At 55.8% G+C, this 15,764-nt stretch overlaps 1 protein-coding gene across 3 annotated transcripts in view; it reads left to right on the top strand.

Moving 5' to 3' along the window:
• The window catches only part of Bicra (BRD4 interacting chromatin remodeling complex associated protein), a 69,315-nt gene that overhangs the window by 34,043 nt on the left and 19,508 nt on the right, over window positions 1-15,764 (top strand). For all 3 annotated transcript variants that reach the window (XM_076838423.1, XM_076838422.1, XM_076838420.1), the window contains exons 2-5: window positions 10,914-11,014; window positions 12,739-12,784; window positions 12,886-12,928; window positions 14,997-15,062. In XM_076838423.1, coding sequence (XP_076694538.1) covers window positions 12,744-12,784; window positions 12,886-12,928; window positions 14,997-15,062 — 150 coding nt within the window. In that variant the 5' untranslated portion in view covers window positions 10,914-11,014; window positions 12,739-12,743. The remainder of the gene's footprint in view (window positions 1-10,913; window positions 11,015-12,738; window positions 12,785-12,885; window positions 12,929-14,996; window positions 15,063-15,764) is intronic.

Here is a 15,764-nt window from a genome sequence, read left to right as displayed (position 1 = left end):
TAAAGCATTTGGCATTTTTAGGGGGCCAATAGGGAGTCAGCAAAGAATCCTGAGAAGGGCAACAACATGGCCTGGAAAAAAGTAGAGCATTCATGCTTGGGGATAGGGTTAGAAGGGGCTGGGGAGGGGGCGGGAGCCCCAGGAGTCCCCGCATGTTCCTGTGGCTAGCAGGGGAGTGAGGCCAGAGGTGCTGGCTGTGAGATCAGCAGGAACCAGGAGGAAGCTTGGTCCTGGTGCCATGGCTGGGGACTGGCCAAGGAGGGGATGTGGGAGCTGCCCAGGCGCTCGTCCTCACCTGGCCCTCACACCTGAGCTCCTGCTGCCTCTGCGGACAGTTTGCTCTGCCCTGTGAGGCTGGAGGACTCGGGGGATGGCAAAGCCTCGGGCCACGTATGGTAGCAAAGATGGTGGCAGGGAGGGAAGAGGGTTGTCTCCATGCCAGGAGAGCCCGTGCTGCTGGGTTCCTGCGGACACCAGAGGCAGGGCCAGGGAGGGCTTGGGAGTTGACAGTGGCCTTGGTGTCCAGGAGGCCTGTGGCTTTTTCGTCTCTGTGCTCAGCCACTGGTCACTGTTCCCTGAGGACTGTGGCTGAGACTCCTGAAGTTTTCAATGGATTTAAAAAAAAATTGTAAATATTTGGGGAGGCTACTACATTTGCATGGTTTCAAAATCAAAAATTAACTTGGGAAAATACAAAGTGGAACCCCCAACACACACCCGCCAGTCCTCGGCTGTCCCTCCTTGTTCCCATCCTCCAGGTCTCCTTGTGGTCAACCCTGGCCTGCACGGCCTTCCTGGAGTCCTGGAGACGTACAGAAATGTCTCGTGTAGAGGCTCTGCCTCCTCCTCCCTCCTCTTCAGCAGATGGCAGCGTTTCAGGGCTGTTCTGTGCCTTAAGTGTCCATGTGACAGAGCCAGGAAGCCTGTTCCTGAGGCGGGCAGACGACACTCTTGTTCTGTTCCTGCTGCACTCTTGCTGACGTGTAGTTCACCTGCCATGAGATCCCCTGTCTAAAGGGCACAGTTCAGTGGTTTGGGGTGCAGCCCGGGCCCCCAGCAGCCCCTCTGGACCCCTCCCTCCCGTAGCCCCTGGCAACTGCTGATCCACCTCTGCCTCTGGGTTTGTCTCTGGCCATCCTGTGAGTGGAAGGGTGCGACATCTGCGTGGCACCTTCACACGCCTTCGTGTCCTCACGACCTGCCGTGCTGTGGCCTATGCTGGGGACCCGGCACGCAGTGCCCTCTCGCATGGGTGTGCCTTGTGCATCTATCAGGCTGTCAGTGGTTCCTGGGACCCGCGCGAGTCTCTGTGGACCTAGGTCTTCATGTCTCTTGGTGTAAACAGCAGGGCAGAGCCATGTGTCATTGTCAGCTCAGCCCTGTGAGGACTTGCCAGGCGGGTTGTCACCGCACCTGTCACCCGTGTAGTTCCCCCCAGAGAGTGTGCCTCCTGTGGCTTTGACGGCCATCTCCCTGATGGCCTGTCGAGCTCCCTTCCAGTGCTCTCTGGCCACTTATCCTCTCATTCTTTTTCTTAGTGGCAGCAGTGTCCCCCTTTAGGTGGCCCATCATTTATCTGCCATGTTTCCACTGGGTGCCAGTGGACTTTCCCAGCAGCTTGCCAACACCTCCCCACCGCATGCCTCTCCACGCACGACCCCAGGCTACTCCTGGGGAGACTGTGCAGGCGCATGCTCATCTCGGATGGGTTGCCACACACAGGGCTCCGCAGTCACGCAGGAGAGCAAGTTTTGAATCTGCTTGCTAAGGTTTCTTTATAACCCCAGATCAGTGCTGCCGGTGCTTTGTGGGGCATCTGCAGACACATAAGGGATGGAGAGAAACCTGAGTCCCCGTGCACGTGTTCCCAGCCAAGGCCCAACGGGCAGCTCTGCCTGCCTTCACCTCGTATCAGCCACACGCGCCCTTCCCAGGGTCTGTTTACTACCCAGTTTCCCACGTTTCTGTTCTTTGCGGAGGACACTTGAAACAGCTAAATCACATAGTGCTGCTAGTGTCCCTAAGCCCAGGAAGACTGGCGTGCCTTATGGAGAAAAGGCATGTTGGCTAAGCTCTCCAGGCCTGAGGTGACAGTGCTGCTGCCACGAGGTCTGTGACGCAGCAGCCCGTGTTAATTGGGGTGTTTGAAAACAAACATGCACAGACCACATGTCCCTCAGACACCCCAGCTCCCGGCACCCTAACCCTGCATCTCCCAGAGCAGCCTGCGGACTTGCTGACTCAGCATTTCAAGCCCACTCTATGGACACACCGGCTGCGGGCGACAAGGACCGGCCAGCAGGCCGCGCTCTCCGAGGACATAGTTTACACACAGAAATCGCACAGCCCTTCTGAGCACAGCCTGGTGAATTTTGCCCAATATTCCCCAAGTAAGCATCACCCAGCCTCAGTGCAGAGCATCTCCATCATTCCAGAAGGTTCCGTCATGCCCTTCCCAGTCAGTACTCCCTCCCCTCTCCTGAGGCTAGCACACCTCTGATGTCTTTGCACAGATAGGCTCACGTGGGGTGTCGTCTTGTGCACCCCCTTGCCTTGCTCAGCTCAGTCCAGCTGAGGCTCTTTCATGCTGTTGTAAGTGGCCCAAGTTCATTCTCTTTACCACTGAGCTGTGCGTGGCCGTCACACAGTTGTCCAATTTGACAGTGATGATGCTGGTCTCTTTCTAGTTTGGTCAGTCCATCTTGGAGATATCTTGTACCAAATGTTTATGGCGACACACTTTTTGCTTCTTGGTGAATCCCTTGGAGTGGACTTGCTGGCTCCTGGAGTCAGTGTGTTTCATTTTAGTCAATCAGGTTTTTAAAAAATTCTCCCTGGAGCAAGGTGTCTGGTAGACAGCCATCCCAGTGACTTCTGCAGCTGAGGCTTGCCAGGCCACTGGGCCTCTGTCTGTTGGACTTTCTGGGCCTTCCTCTCAGGAATGCAAAATGGCTGCTGCAGCCCCAGTCACGGTCCTCAGGCCCACTGCGGTCTTTCAAGCAGATGGAAGGAAGGGGGCAAGCAGTCTTCCAAGGCAAGGCTCTGCCTTTCTATCCAAGTGTGAACTTTTCCTCTGTTCACACTCACTGCATAGGAGGCTGAGGAAGGAAGTTTCCCTCACGGTGATTTGTCCTCTTGGGTGGGCTCACTGATGAGTGAATCCGAATGTGGCCTCTGCCTGCCGCATCAGCATCACCGGGACCTGTTGGAAATGCAGATTCTGTAGCTGAAAAGCCGTGTGGGTGATTCCTGCGCAGGCTGGAGCTCAGGCACCAAGTGTGCAGTAGGGCCGCATCTCCCCTCGCTTCTCTCAGCTTCTCCTGGGTCCGTCTGCCCCGAGCCCAGAGCCACGGCCTCCGGCCACCCGTGTCTGTGGGTGTCAGTGGAACCTCTTCCTCCGTCTCCCCGCCCGCCCGGGCGCCCTGCATCTGGCCCTTTCGCAGTGTTCTCCCTGCTTCCCATACTCCAGCACCGAGAAGGCTCCAGCCTCTCGAGAGCCCGGCTTCCTGGCCGGCGAAGGGGGGCAAGCAGAAGCGCAGCTTCGTCCTCCCGGGGGCCACCCGTGCATGTGGCCTTCCAGCCCCTGCAGGTCCTTGGAGATGCACCACGAGAGGGGACCTGTGGGTGCTGAGTTACGTGGAGCCCGCGCTTCACGGAGGTGCCACCTAGGCACCCGTCTGTCCTGGGTGTGAGCTGGACAGGACACTCTGAGGGGAAGGACCTGGCGGGCTACTGCAGGAGGTGGGGCCCGGGAAGGTGTCACGGGGGTCGCCATGTGGGGTGGTGTGGTGGGGCAGGTTGACGCCCTCATGTGGTTCCCGTGGGCATATGAGGCTGGGGACCTGGTTCAAATCCTGGCTCTGCCTTCCCAGTGACCTTGGGTAAATTCCACACCTTTTCTGCCAGGGTTTCCTCACCAGGAGGTGGCACAGGATTGTCTGCTGGTGGTCACAGAGAGGGTGAAGGAGGGTGTAGCTCTCCAACAGCACCTGGGCCTGGGGACGTGTTCGGCAGCCTTGGCTCTGGTGGATGGGGACCGCATAGGAGGTGGTGGCAGCTGAGGGCAGATGGACAGAACCAGGACCATCTGATGCCCTTGACGCTGGGCTGGTTTTGGCCAGCATCCCAGGTAGGGTTACATTTGTGGCTGGGCAGTAATTAGGGGGGTGCCAGGTCACTTGGGCAGTGTCGATTCACCAGTTGATGAGGAATTTTGACAACAGGTGTGGCCAGTGGTGACTGAGCCGACCCCGCGCAAGCTGGGAGCCATTGGGAAGAGCCGAGGGGAGGCCGGTCCCTGGAGAGCAGGGTAGAGTGGAGGGGCCTGTGGGGGACAAGGCTTGTCCTAGGTCCCCAAGAGGGCTGTAACAGTTAGCTGTGCTGCAGGACAAACAGCCCAGCGCTTGAGATGGCCTTGGGCGGTGTTGCCAAGTGCCCGTGGCAGTTCCGAGGCACCACTGGTACCCGCTGCAGATCTGGTGAGGAGAAACTGGACACAGCGCAGCAGGTCTCTGCCCCACATTGTCTGGGACCTTGCTTGGATGACACTCAGGCTGGCAGCGACCCTGGCTAGGAGCTAACAGCCTGCTCACATGGATGCGTGGCTCCCAAGCTGGGATGAGGAGAAGGTGGGACTGTCACCAGGACTCCCGCAGGGCATAGTGGCCCCAGAACAGTGGACTTTGAGCTTGGGGCTGCAGGCCTCCAGGGTCAGTGTCACAGCTGGCAGGGCAGAGGCTGAATTTGACGTGTTTCTGCTGATCTTGCTTCAGAAGCCAGAGTGACACTTCTGTGCACCAGGCCAGTCACAGTCGTCCTACCCTGGCTCCCCGATGAGAGGGAAGTAGCAGTCACATGGTCAGGCAGGCTGTGGGGGCCTGAAAGTGCTGTCACAGCCATCATCAGGAATTACACCCTGCCCTGGTGGCTGCACACAAACCTTGATCCCCCGGTCAGAGCTTCGACTGGGCCTCGCCAGAGCTCCTGGCCAGGCTTGATGTGTGGCCACACAGGCGGTTCTTCTAGGGCGTGGCTGGCTGTTTAGGGGGTGGGTGTGTGACAGGCGTGTCCCTCATCCTTCTGTGGGCTAGCCTGGGCACTTCATGTGGCAGCTGGGCCAAGGGTGGAAGTGTGCCAGGCTCAGAAACACACAGTGTCACATGCATCCTGTGCTGTTGGCCAAGCCAGTGGGGAAGCAGCCCAGGCCCAGAGTGCAGCAGACCCTGCGGAGGGCTGCGCTGGGGCCTCCTGACGGCCTTTGCAGCTGACCACAGCGGGCCTTGCTCCAGCCCCTTCCCTCTAGCCCACTTCTGCCACCTGAGCCTCTCTTCTCGGTCACTGATTTCGCAGTCGTCCTTGACCCGTGGCAGACGAGAGCCGAGAGCCCTTGCCGTGGACTGCAGATACACCTAGAAATGCCAGCTCCTTGACATCACGTTGTGTTTGCCTACAGGAGTGGAAAGCCAGACAGTGGGCCTCACCTGCGAGGGCTGAGAGTTTGGAAGCAAATTCTGTGAGGAGCGACTGAGGCGCTAGTCCTGTCCTCCGTCTCAGCCGCCCCTCTGCGGGGTCCTATCAGCCTCAAGGGTGTGTGTTTGAACTGGGGATTGAACCCAAGGATGCTTTACTACCATGCTGTATCCAGGCCTTTTCACCTTTAATTTTTAAAAATTTTTTTTTATTTTTTAGGTGTAGATGGGCACAATACCTTTATTTTATTTTATTTTTTATGTGGTGCTGAGGATTGAACCTAGTGCCTCACATGCGCAAGTCTTGCTCTGTGCCACTGAGCCACAACCCCAGCCCCTCACTTTTCATTTATTTATTTATTTTAAAAAGATATTTACTTAGTTGTAGATGAACACACAGTATCTTTATTTATTTTTATGTGCGAGGCCAGCACCTCACACATGTGAGGCAAACACTTTACCACTGAGCTACAGCCACAGCCCCCTCACTTTTTATTTTTGAGACAGGGTCCAATTAGTTGCTGCGGGTCTTGCTAAGTTACTGAGATTGGCCTTGAACTTGCGATCCTCCTCCCTCAGCCTCAGGCGGGCACCACTGTGACCAGTCAGCCTCAGGTTTGTCCTCTGGTGGTTTCGAGATAGTTGCCACAGCTCCACTTTCCTCAGCTCTGTGGAGAACTATAAGTAGGGAGCAGAAAGCTTCCTTCCAGAGAAGCTCGGATTTGCTTCTGGAAGAGGCACGGTCCAAGTCGGCCAGAGTCCCCGTCCTTCTCACAGAGCAGACGCCAGGCCTATACACCTGGTGTCTTTATTTGTGGTTCCGTGGATACCTGGGGAAGGAGGTTGGAGTGCCCGGCTTAGTCTAGCTACCTGCAGGCTGTGTGACCACAGCTCACAGTATGCTTGAGAGGCATGTGATCTGAAGTTCCCAAACACCAGCCCTTCCCGTGCGAGAGCACTGGCGTGTTCTCTTCTCTTGGTGGGTTTGACTGCACGCTGTTGGTGGAAGACACTCTGGGTCACAGCTTGCTCATTTGATTTCACAATCTTCCAAGGCGTGACCCGTAGTTGGGAAAGGCCTGGCTCAGAGCAGGCTTTGTTTACATCTTGGAGTTGGCAAGTGTGTTCCCCCAGCAGTGGGGCTCTGCAAGCACGCAAGGGGGAGGTGGGGAGAGCAGCAGGTAGACGCCACGCCACAAGTGACACCAAGTGACATGGTTTCTCAGGCGTTTGCTCTTTTTCCTTCAGGGAATGGGAGAGGTACTAAAATTCCTACTGGGAAGTGACAGGGAGCTGGGTTCTGGAGCTGACGGGGCCTGTAGCTCCCTATCCTGAGGCTGCCTGGCTCCCGCACAGCTCTTGATGACAGCGCAGAACTCCGATGGCATTACAAGTGGAGGAGGAATTCACACGGTTTTCTGGAAGGACACTTTGTCATTGTTGCGTCACTGCTGCTCTCAGGCTGGCTGTGGTTTTCAGGCCTGGCCCGGCTGCTTTTTATAGTGTGGTGGTGAAGGATGAGGTTTTCTGAATCACAGGGTCTGAGTTCAAATTCTGGCCCCACGGTACGATTTGGAGCCAGTGCCCTGACCCCCTCTGAGTCTGTTTTCCATAAAGTGTGAGTCAGCCCCATTCCTCCCTCACAGTGGAGTGTTGGGCACATTGTTAGTACCAGGCCCCACGTGCCCAGGTGCCCCATGTGCCCTGTGCCTGGGCTTACACAGCTCGAGGTTGGACCACAGGTGAGCCCTGGCTCTCCGAGACTTACCTTGGCAAAGGCTTGGCTCGCCTGTGTGCCTGCCTGCTGCGGGTGGACCTCCTCTGCTCCTCTGCCCACATGTCCACTCTTGTCCACTCTGTCCTGGGAGTCAGCAGAACCATGGGATGCCTCTTAAAGCTTCTACTCTCAAGGGACACTCCATTTCATTTCAAGTCACGTGGCCATGCCTGCAGGAGCAGGCCGTTGAGGGCCAGTCTTGCACAGCAGCCCCCCCCCCCCCCCCCCCCGCCCCATGCGCTGGCAGTGCTGGGTGGCAGCTCTGCACGCAAGCAGCTTGCCCCGCCCTGTTGCTTTGCAAAAGCTTCTGGGTACAGGAGGGTGGCGTGGCAGCGGTTGTCCAGAGCCATCCTCAGTTCATAACTACCGACTACACTGCGAAAGCCAAGGACTAGGTCTGCGTTAGCTCTTCAAGATGTCCGCAGCTCTTCCCCGTGCCAGACACACAGTAGGTGCTTAGTGAATGCGTTTTCACCACGCTGCTCTTTAAATAAATGAACGGTTTTGTTGAACTCCCCCATGAGCTCACACTTTCATTTCATAAGTATTTATTGTGGCCCTACTGTGTGCCACTGCTATGCAGGGAACTTAACAGGCAACAGCCTCTCCTTGACATTTTGGTAGGGGTGACAGTAAACAACCACACGTGGAATGTTGGGTAGCAAAGTTTCTTTTATTTATTTATTTATGTGCTGAGAATTAAGCCCCAGCAGCTGCTCCATCACTGAGATTCACCCCCACCCCAGTCCCGTTTTTAAATTTGAGACAGGGCCTTGCTGAGTTGCTGAGGCTGGCCTCAAATTTGCCATCCTCCTGGCTCAGCCTCTGGTATAACTGGGATTATAAATGTGCACCCCACACCTGGCTAAAGTATATTTTAATTAAAAATTTTTCATGATGGACCTCTTCAGATATATACCACATAGAATAATAAAAGGCAGAGCCCCAGGGCCAGCAGCCAGCTCCATCCACCATGTTCATGGGTGAGCTTCTTGCTAAGGGTGGTGTCCAACCCTGGGCCCTGCCCTGGGGAGGCCACCAGCCACCAGTGGCAGTCGGGCACTTGCCCTGTGCCTGGCTTAACTGAGGACTGTGCTTAATTCTGTTTAACTTTTTTATTTAAATATTATTTATTTAAAACTCATGTTCCTGATTGCCTTTCCTTAAGAGTTTTTCGTGGTGGTAAAGGTGCACATACCACCAGCTTTCCCAGACTTGCCGTTGGAAGTGTGCATTGGAGTGGCGTCGAGTGCGTTTGCACCGCGCAGCCACCGCCGCATCTCCCCAGGCCTTGCAGCCTTCCAGTGGAAAGCTGCGACCACCCTAACCCCCCTGGCTGCTGTGACTGCTCCGGGTGCCCCGCGGCTTGTTTCACTTAGCAGGATGCGTGCGGGCTCCTGCGGGTGGTGCAGTATTCCTCCTCCAGCATCAGCCCAGCTGCGCGCCTGCGCCGCGGTCTGCGTGTCCATTCCTCCGTGGTGGCCGCTGGTTGCTGCCGTGTGTGAACGGTGCTGTGGACATGGGTGCATGGGTAGCTCTTTGCGGGTGTGTCCTGAGGCGGGGCTGCAGGATCACGTGGTCATTCTACCCTGAGCGCGAGCAGGGGCTGCCGGACTCTGCCACGTTCCTGCCACTCCTGCTGGCGCTGAGTTCCACCGCAGCATCCTGACCATCCCTTGTTACTTTCTGCATTTATTTTTTTTGAAAGTGGCCACCCTCGTGGGTGTGAGGTAGTCTCCTGGTGGTTTTGATTGCCTTTCCCTAAGGATCCATCATGCTAAGCATCTTTTTATGTTTATTGACCTTGTGTATTTTCTTTGGAGAGTTCCTGTTCATTCCTTTGCTCTGGTTTCATTTGACTTTAACTAACTGGACTTTCTCACGTGGAGCCTTGGTGGCTGGCAGCCCAGTCCTGGACAGTAGGCCCTGAGTCCCCACAGCTCGTAGGTGTACAGTAAACTAGGTGGTGGTGTCACCGCCCCCACCAGATGCTGGAGGGGTGTCTCTTAAAGGGAAGGCAAAAGGGAAAACACGAAGCCATCATGACACCTAGAATCTCCATTGCAATTCCTCATTTTCATCATAAACCCAGGGGACACTTAGATTGATTATCTCCTTCAACCTCTGGTGTTTGTCTTAATCCCCAGCCCAGTCACAATGCAGAATGTTTTCCTCCGTCCAGAAAATTCCCTGTTCTTTTCTTTAATATTACCATTGGAATAAAAACACATGAATAAAAAATTCTCAGAAGCAGGCACAGTGGGCACACCTGTAGTGCCAGCCACTCAGGCTGAGGCAGGAGGATCCCTTGGGCCCAGCAGTTCAAGGCTAGCCTGGGCAACAGCATGACCCCATCTCAAAAAGAAAACTCCCATAGATCACTTGGAGTTCCCATTTGGAGAAGATCACCCACACGATGCTCTTCTGCCCCTGACTCTGCTGGCAGGAAGTTCACAGAGCTTGGTCCTGGCTGGAAACCAGTGGCAGAGGGAGGGAGAAGGTCTGCAAGCCCTCTGAAGCTGGGGAGCACCTCCAGCCACAGGCAGCGCGCCTGGGTTCCAGATGCCAAGGGGCCGTGCTCCATGGTCTTTGACAGAGCTCTCTACGTCTTTCTGAGGCCTGGGATCTAAAGAGGGCAAGCGTCCGGCTGCACCTGTGGTCCCTCTCTGCTGTACCACCATTGCTTTCCAAACCCCGAGTGTCTCAGGCCTCCACAAGTGACGCAGAGACACATGCTGTCGCTTCCTAATCGTGTATTTGCTTCTGGTCTGATAATCAGCGTTTGGAGGGGGCTGTCTGGTGTCCACCCTGGCCGCTCACCAGAGAGCCACCCTCCCTGAGCCTCCATTTCCTCATCGACACACAGGGGTTGTAAGCACCTGCCTCGTAGGGACTGAGATGGAGAGATGAATGAACACCCTGATGCCCGCACCAGGGGTTGGCGCACAGTAGGCCAACTCTTACGGTCATTGCTGCAGTCCATCCTCGCCCCTCACAGATTCCCTGTGGGCAGTTCACTGACTTGCTAAAATGGTACCTTCCTGGTCACGTGCAAAAGGGTCTAGTGTGATGAAAAATTGGAGTTCCCAGTATCCGGCCTTTTCATTTCAGCTCATAGTAGCCTCTTTTCAGTCTTTTAGTGCCATGTTTTCATGTCATTATGCTTTTTCGTGACAATTTTGCCAGTTAGAATGGCCCCCAAGCCCTGTGCTAAAGCACCATGGAGGCGGCAGGCCCATAGGCCACGGCTCCCTGTGGTGTGTCCACAGCGTCTGCTGAGTGGTGTCCTGAAACGGGGAAACCTGGGGGACGTTGAGCTGGTTGACAGAAACCTGCCCTCGTCTCCAGGAGCAGTGGCTCCATGTTCACTAGTTCAGTGCTTGTGGCAACTCTGTGGGACTCAGTGGCCTTGAGGAAGGAGAACTGGCCCTGCCCAGGACCACCTCTGGTGCACACACTGCAGCCTGGTGCACGCCATGGGCGGTGGGCACGTGGTGTTGTGTGCTGGGAACCGCATGGCCTCAGCTCATGCTTGTCCCCGCTGTCCTTGCCTTTAGCCTTGCCCTTTCAGCCCTCGCCATCTCCTCTGTCCCCCTCTCTGTCTACTGACCCATCCCTGACCCTGCGCCTCTGTCTCACTCACAACCTCTCTCATTCTCTCTCTGCAGCTGGCCCCTGAAAGGACACTCTCCAAGTCCCCAGCGGGGGGCCCCGCGTAGACCTGGAGCGGACACCCCCTCCTTCCCTTCATGATTCGTTTGTAGCGCAGGTAACCAGGGAAGAATCCCTTCGTGCCCCTCCCTGGGTCCACCATGGCTGTGGGATGAGGAAGGAACTTTCCCACTTGGCAAAATCTATCTTAGCGACCTCCTTTCGCTCTTCCTACTCCAGCCTAGGTCACTTGGGCCATCCCCCTGCCTCGTGCCAGTTGCAGACAGGACCTTACTGCCCCTTTTCCCCTTCCTCCAGATCCTTCGCAGCTCTGGCCTTGGTGGGCCACCCTGGCTAGTTGGGGAGGGCAGGGCTTGTGGCAGAAGGAAGCACAGCAGGGGCTAGCGGTGGGGCAGGAGAGCGTGTGTCCCCACCCATGTGCAGAGTCCAGGAGTGCCCCAGCTATGCGGCTCTCTGCGCTGTGTGGCAGGAGGGCCATCTGTGACCCCGGAGCACATGCAGTGTGTCGCTGGGGCATGTTTCTGGCCAGAGGCCTTTGGGTTTCATCAGCCTCCGCTGGCACTTCTCAGAGAAGCCCCAGCCTCTGCTGGAGGCCCCGGCCCACACTCTTCCTTTCCATCCCAGAGCACTCAAGGCTGGTGGGTCAGGGTGCCCATAGGAGGTCGCTGTTAGGCACGTCCAGAGGGTGCCCTGGGGTGAGGGGCTGCGAACCCACAGAGAGCATGCAGAATCGTGAACGCACGGGGCTTTGCTTGTGCAGTCACCAAGCCCTCCGTGGGCTCAGGGCCCTCCCCTACGTGCACACACCAGCAGGTGAGAGCCCCCCAGGCCTGACTGTGAGCCGCCACTGCTCAAGGACTCTGTCTCCCTTGCTGTGTCCCTAGGGAAGGGGGATGGCAGAAGGAACCCGGGGGGCAGGAAGGGATGGGTGGGTGAGAGGACAGGCGGGCCCACTGTCTAGGGGGAGGGGTGCGGCTGGATGAACTTTAGAGATGGGAAGATGGCAGTCTGGAGGGACAGGGGAGGAACACCCCTTCCTCACGGGGTGACAGGCTAACGTTTGTGACCTGCCCTGGCCTGGCATGAGGCAGGCGCTCAGCAAACGTTAGCCCTCGCCATCCTCATCACTCCGACAGCAAGGGTAGCCCACCCCATGGGCCCCTCTCCCCTTCCTCCCCCTCGGTTCCCCCATCTCCTTCCCTTCCTTGAGAACCACACCCATGGCCTTCAGGGGGCCTGGGACCTGGGGCCATAGGCCCCACCCCAATTCCCTCCCTCCCTGATCTGCTCCTTCACGGGGCAGACCCCTACCACGTGCCACTCTGAGCCAGGCCCTTCTCCAGGGAGCAGGCAGCACACTGGTGAAGAGCAGGCCTGGGGCGCCCTGGGTTCAGGGCCTGGCTCTGCCACCTGCTTGCTGCACAATAGAGAGCAGCCATCTTGGCACCGCCAGCTCCTCATCTGCAGAGTAGAGGTGGCAGCAGTCCCCCACTCCCCCCCCCCCCGCAACACACAGGCTTCCGAGAGGACTCATTTAGCTAAATGCATCTGAAGCACTTAGCACAGGGCCTGTGTGGTCCCAGCTGATGTCACTGTCATTGTCATCCTCAGGTGTTTGGGGGAGTTTGGGGATGAGGAAAGGGAGCTGTCTTTGGTCAGGAGTTTCTGCCTGGGAGGGCACCCGCTCTCATCTGCCCCACAAACTCAAGGAAGCAGAAACTCTGACCCCTCCAGGGGGCTCCCCTGAAGGGAGGGGACTGAGCAAACTGTCACGATCTAACCTTGTCTCCCTCGCCCTCTTCCTGACCCCACCCCATCCAGTGGCGATGGATGATGAGGATGGGAGATGCTTACTAGACGTGATTTGGTGAGTAATGGGTTCCCCACCCGCCCTCTCTCTCAAGCACCCCACTCCCCTTCCCCCTCCCAGCTCACCTCCTCAGTGTCTCTTCCTTTTCTCTCTTTCAGTGACCCTCAGGCCCTCAATGACTTCTTGCATGGATCCGAGAAGGTAAATATGGGTCAGAGAGAGGCATTCCTGGATAGAGAGCTATGGAATTGGCAGTGAAATGTGTCCCCTTGATTCAATAGATGTCTGCTCTGTGCTTTGTATAAGCCAGGTACTGGGGTTATATTGATGAGCAAAATAGTAAATTCTTGCCCTTACACCACATGTATCTCTTTGCTAAGCAAAGAAGACGATAATTAATAAAGGTAATATGAAACCACTGTGCACAATATGGTGAGAAATAAGGATGTCTTCTGCACAAGAAAGAGGTTTGGGCTGGAGTGTAGCTCAGTGGTATAACACCTGCCCAGCACACATAAGTCCCTCATTCATTCCCTGGCAATGTGTGCACATGTGTGTGTGTGTACACATACAAACACACACACACACACACACACACACACTCACACACACAATTAAAAGAAAATGAAAGGATTGAGAGTTTCCATTATCTGCTGTGGTCAGAGAGGATGACGTTGAAGGTAGCCACAGTGCTCCTGGCAGATACAAAGGTAGGAAAGGGAGTGGCATGTTCAAGGAACAGAAAGAAGGCTGATTGGGCCAAACTGAAGGGGAAACTAGTAGGACGTAAGATGGAGTGGACAGAAGTCACCAGGTTATGTGGGCCTGCGAAGCCCTGACAAAGGAGTTTGGATTCTTCATTCAGAATGTGACAGCAGCCCTCATGGGTTATTGAGCAAGAGAATCCCAGATTCACTTTTCACCCTGGAGATTGGAGCAAGGGTGAGGCTATGAGCAGCTCTATTAGTTTTCTCTGGCCTTGCAACAAATCATCTCCATATGACTTGAGACATCTGTTACAGTTTGTGATACTTAGGAACTTGCAGGCAGCTTAAGTGGATGTTTCTGGTTCAGGGACTCTTATGATGGCACAATCAAAACATTGATGGGGGCTGTGTCATCTGAGGGCTCTCTGGGGCTAGAAAATGTCCTTTTGCCATGACTCCTGCCTATGGCTACTTGTAGGAGGCCTGAGTTCCTCATCAAGTGGGCCTCTCCGTGGCACTGCTGGAGTGTCCTCAGGACATGGCAGCAGGGTTCCCCCGAATGAATGCTCTGAAAGAACAAGGAGGAAGCCACAGTACCTTTTATGACCCAGTCTCCAGAGTCCTGCATGGTCGCTTCTGTCTTGTTGTATTCACAGCAGAGAGTCCTTAAGTCTGGCCCACGCTCAGAGGGAGGGGATGAGCTCTGGGCTAGAGAGGAGAGGTACCGAGTAAGTCACGGAGCTGGCGCAAATGCAGCGGGAGACACTGGCCTGGCTGCGACTCAGGCAGTGGGGGGTGGGAAGTGCTGGCTCAGGATCTGTTTGGAAGGTGGAACTAATAGAACTGCTAGTGGATTTGATGTCAGGGGATTGAGAGGGCCTCGAGCAACTACCAGATTTTGACTTGAGCAACTAAACGGATTGTAGTGCTGTGTTTCTAAGAGTTGAAATTCAGAGCAGATTCCAGAAGTCCTGGTGGGATGTTGGATGTACAAGTTGGGGTTCTGGAGAGACCTTCAGCTGAGAGAAAATTTTAGAAGTCCTCAGCCATGGACAGACCCACACTGGGCCCTTAAGTATGGATGCCAGAGCCTGTTCTAGGCACCAGAGATGCTCCTGGAACTCAGAACCGGGTCTCACCCTCTCAGAAACAGGCCTCTGTGGTGTGTTAGGTAGTGGGCTGTGTGAAGGAGGGGTGACCTGGTGAGAGGGAAGGGCAGTGGTCGGGAGCAGGCAGCACCCAAAGGACGCGCTGCCGGAGACTGAGGGCCAAAGACAGGGGCATGGCTTGGCCACAGGCACCGAGGCAGAGGTCTCAAGTCCAAGGAAGACACACCAGAAGAGCCCTGAAGGCCAGCCTGGGGCTTGGCCTGGGCCTGGGGTGCCTTGGGTTCTGAGTGGGCCACCAAGCCCATTTTCTCTGGGGCCAAGGTTCCTATACCCTCCACCTCACCCTCCTCTTTTTGTCTAGAATAACCCCAAATTGCCTTCAGGGTTACTGCTGTAGAATTTGGGCCTGCCCTGCTGACCTTTAACTTCAGGTGGGGATGGGTCTTGTTGCAGCTGGACAGCGATGACCTCCTGGATGCCCCTGGGGAGTCCCAAAGTGCCTTCTATGAAGGTCCTGGGGTAAGTGTCCACGCTCCCAGTCATCACTCGAGTTGCTCAAAAAGCAGGCAGAGGGAGGAGGCCCCAAAGGCCAGAGGGAAAGCCTGGGTGTGTCCCCTGGAGGCTTTGATGAACCAGTGCAGGGGACAGTCACCAGGAACAAGGTGGGGCAGTCCACGCGGTTGGACTTCCGTGACCGTGTGTGAGGCCAGTGTGTCCTTGAGCCAGCTGGTGCAGAGCAGTTCTGGGAGCTGGGCTCACCATGGGACACTGCTCTGGAGAGAGGGATGGGGAAGGCAGGGGTCCTGCCCCAGCTTAGCCATGCAGGATGGCCTGGAGAGGGGCCTCCTCACACAGACATGTCTCTGCCTGGGGGATGAAGGTGTGGTGACCACAAAGTTCAGAGTGGGGAAGTCCGGATGCACTGGAGCACCTGCCGGGCCCCTGCCCTGGCCTCGTTCCCTGCGCCCGGCTCTCGGTATCTTAAGGTACAAATGGTGTGGATGCTAATTTCCATTTAGTTCTTCCAGCGACTATAATATTATATTCCGAGTAATCTGCCTTTCATGACATAAATGTTTACATTTAGAAACAACAACAACATGTCCCGGCAGAGTTGTTATGTGTATAGACCTGAGACGATGATTACCCTGTACTTTTATTATTTTGTGAACGTTATTCCCATCGTAACTGTCACTCTTTCACCTGTGAGGTCCCCGGCTG

This window comes from Callospermophilus lateralis, chromosome 18 (genome assembly GCF_048772815.1).
Source record: "Callospermophilus lateralis isolate mCalLat2 chromosome 18, mCalLat2.hap1, whole genome shotgun sequence".
NCBI lineage: Eukaryota > Metazoa > Chordata > Mammalia > Rodentia > Sciuridae > Callospermophilus > Callospermophilus lateralis.
Note: the sequence above shows the minus strand (reverse complement) of the source record. Positions and strands in the feature narration are given on the sequence as shown.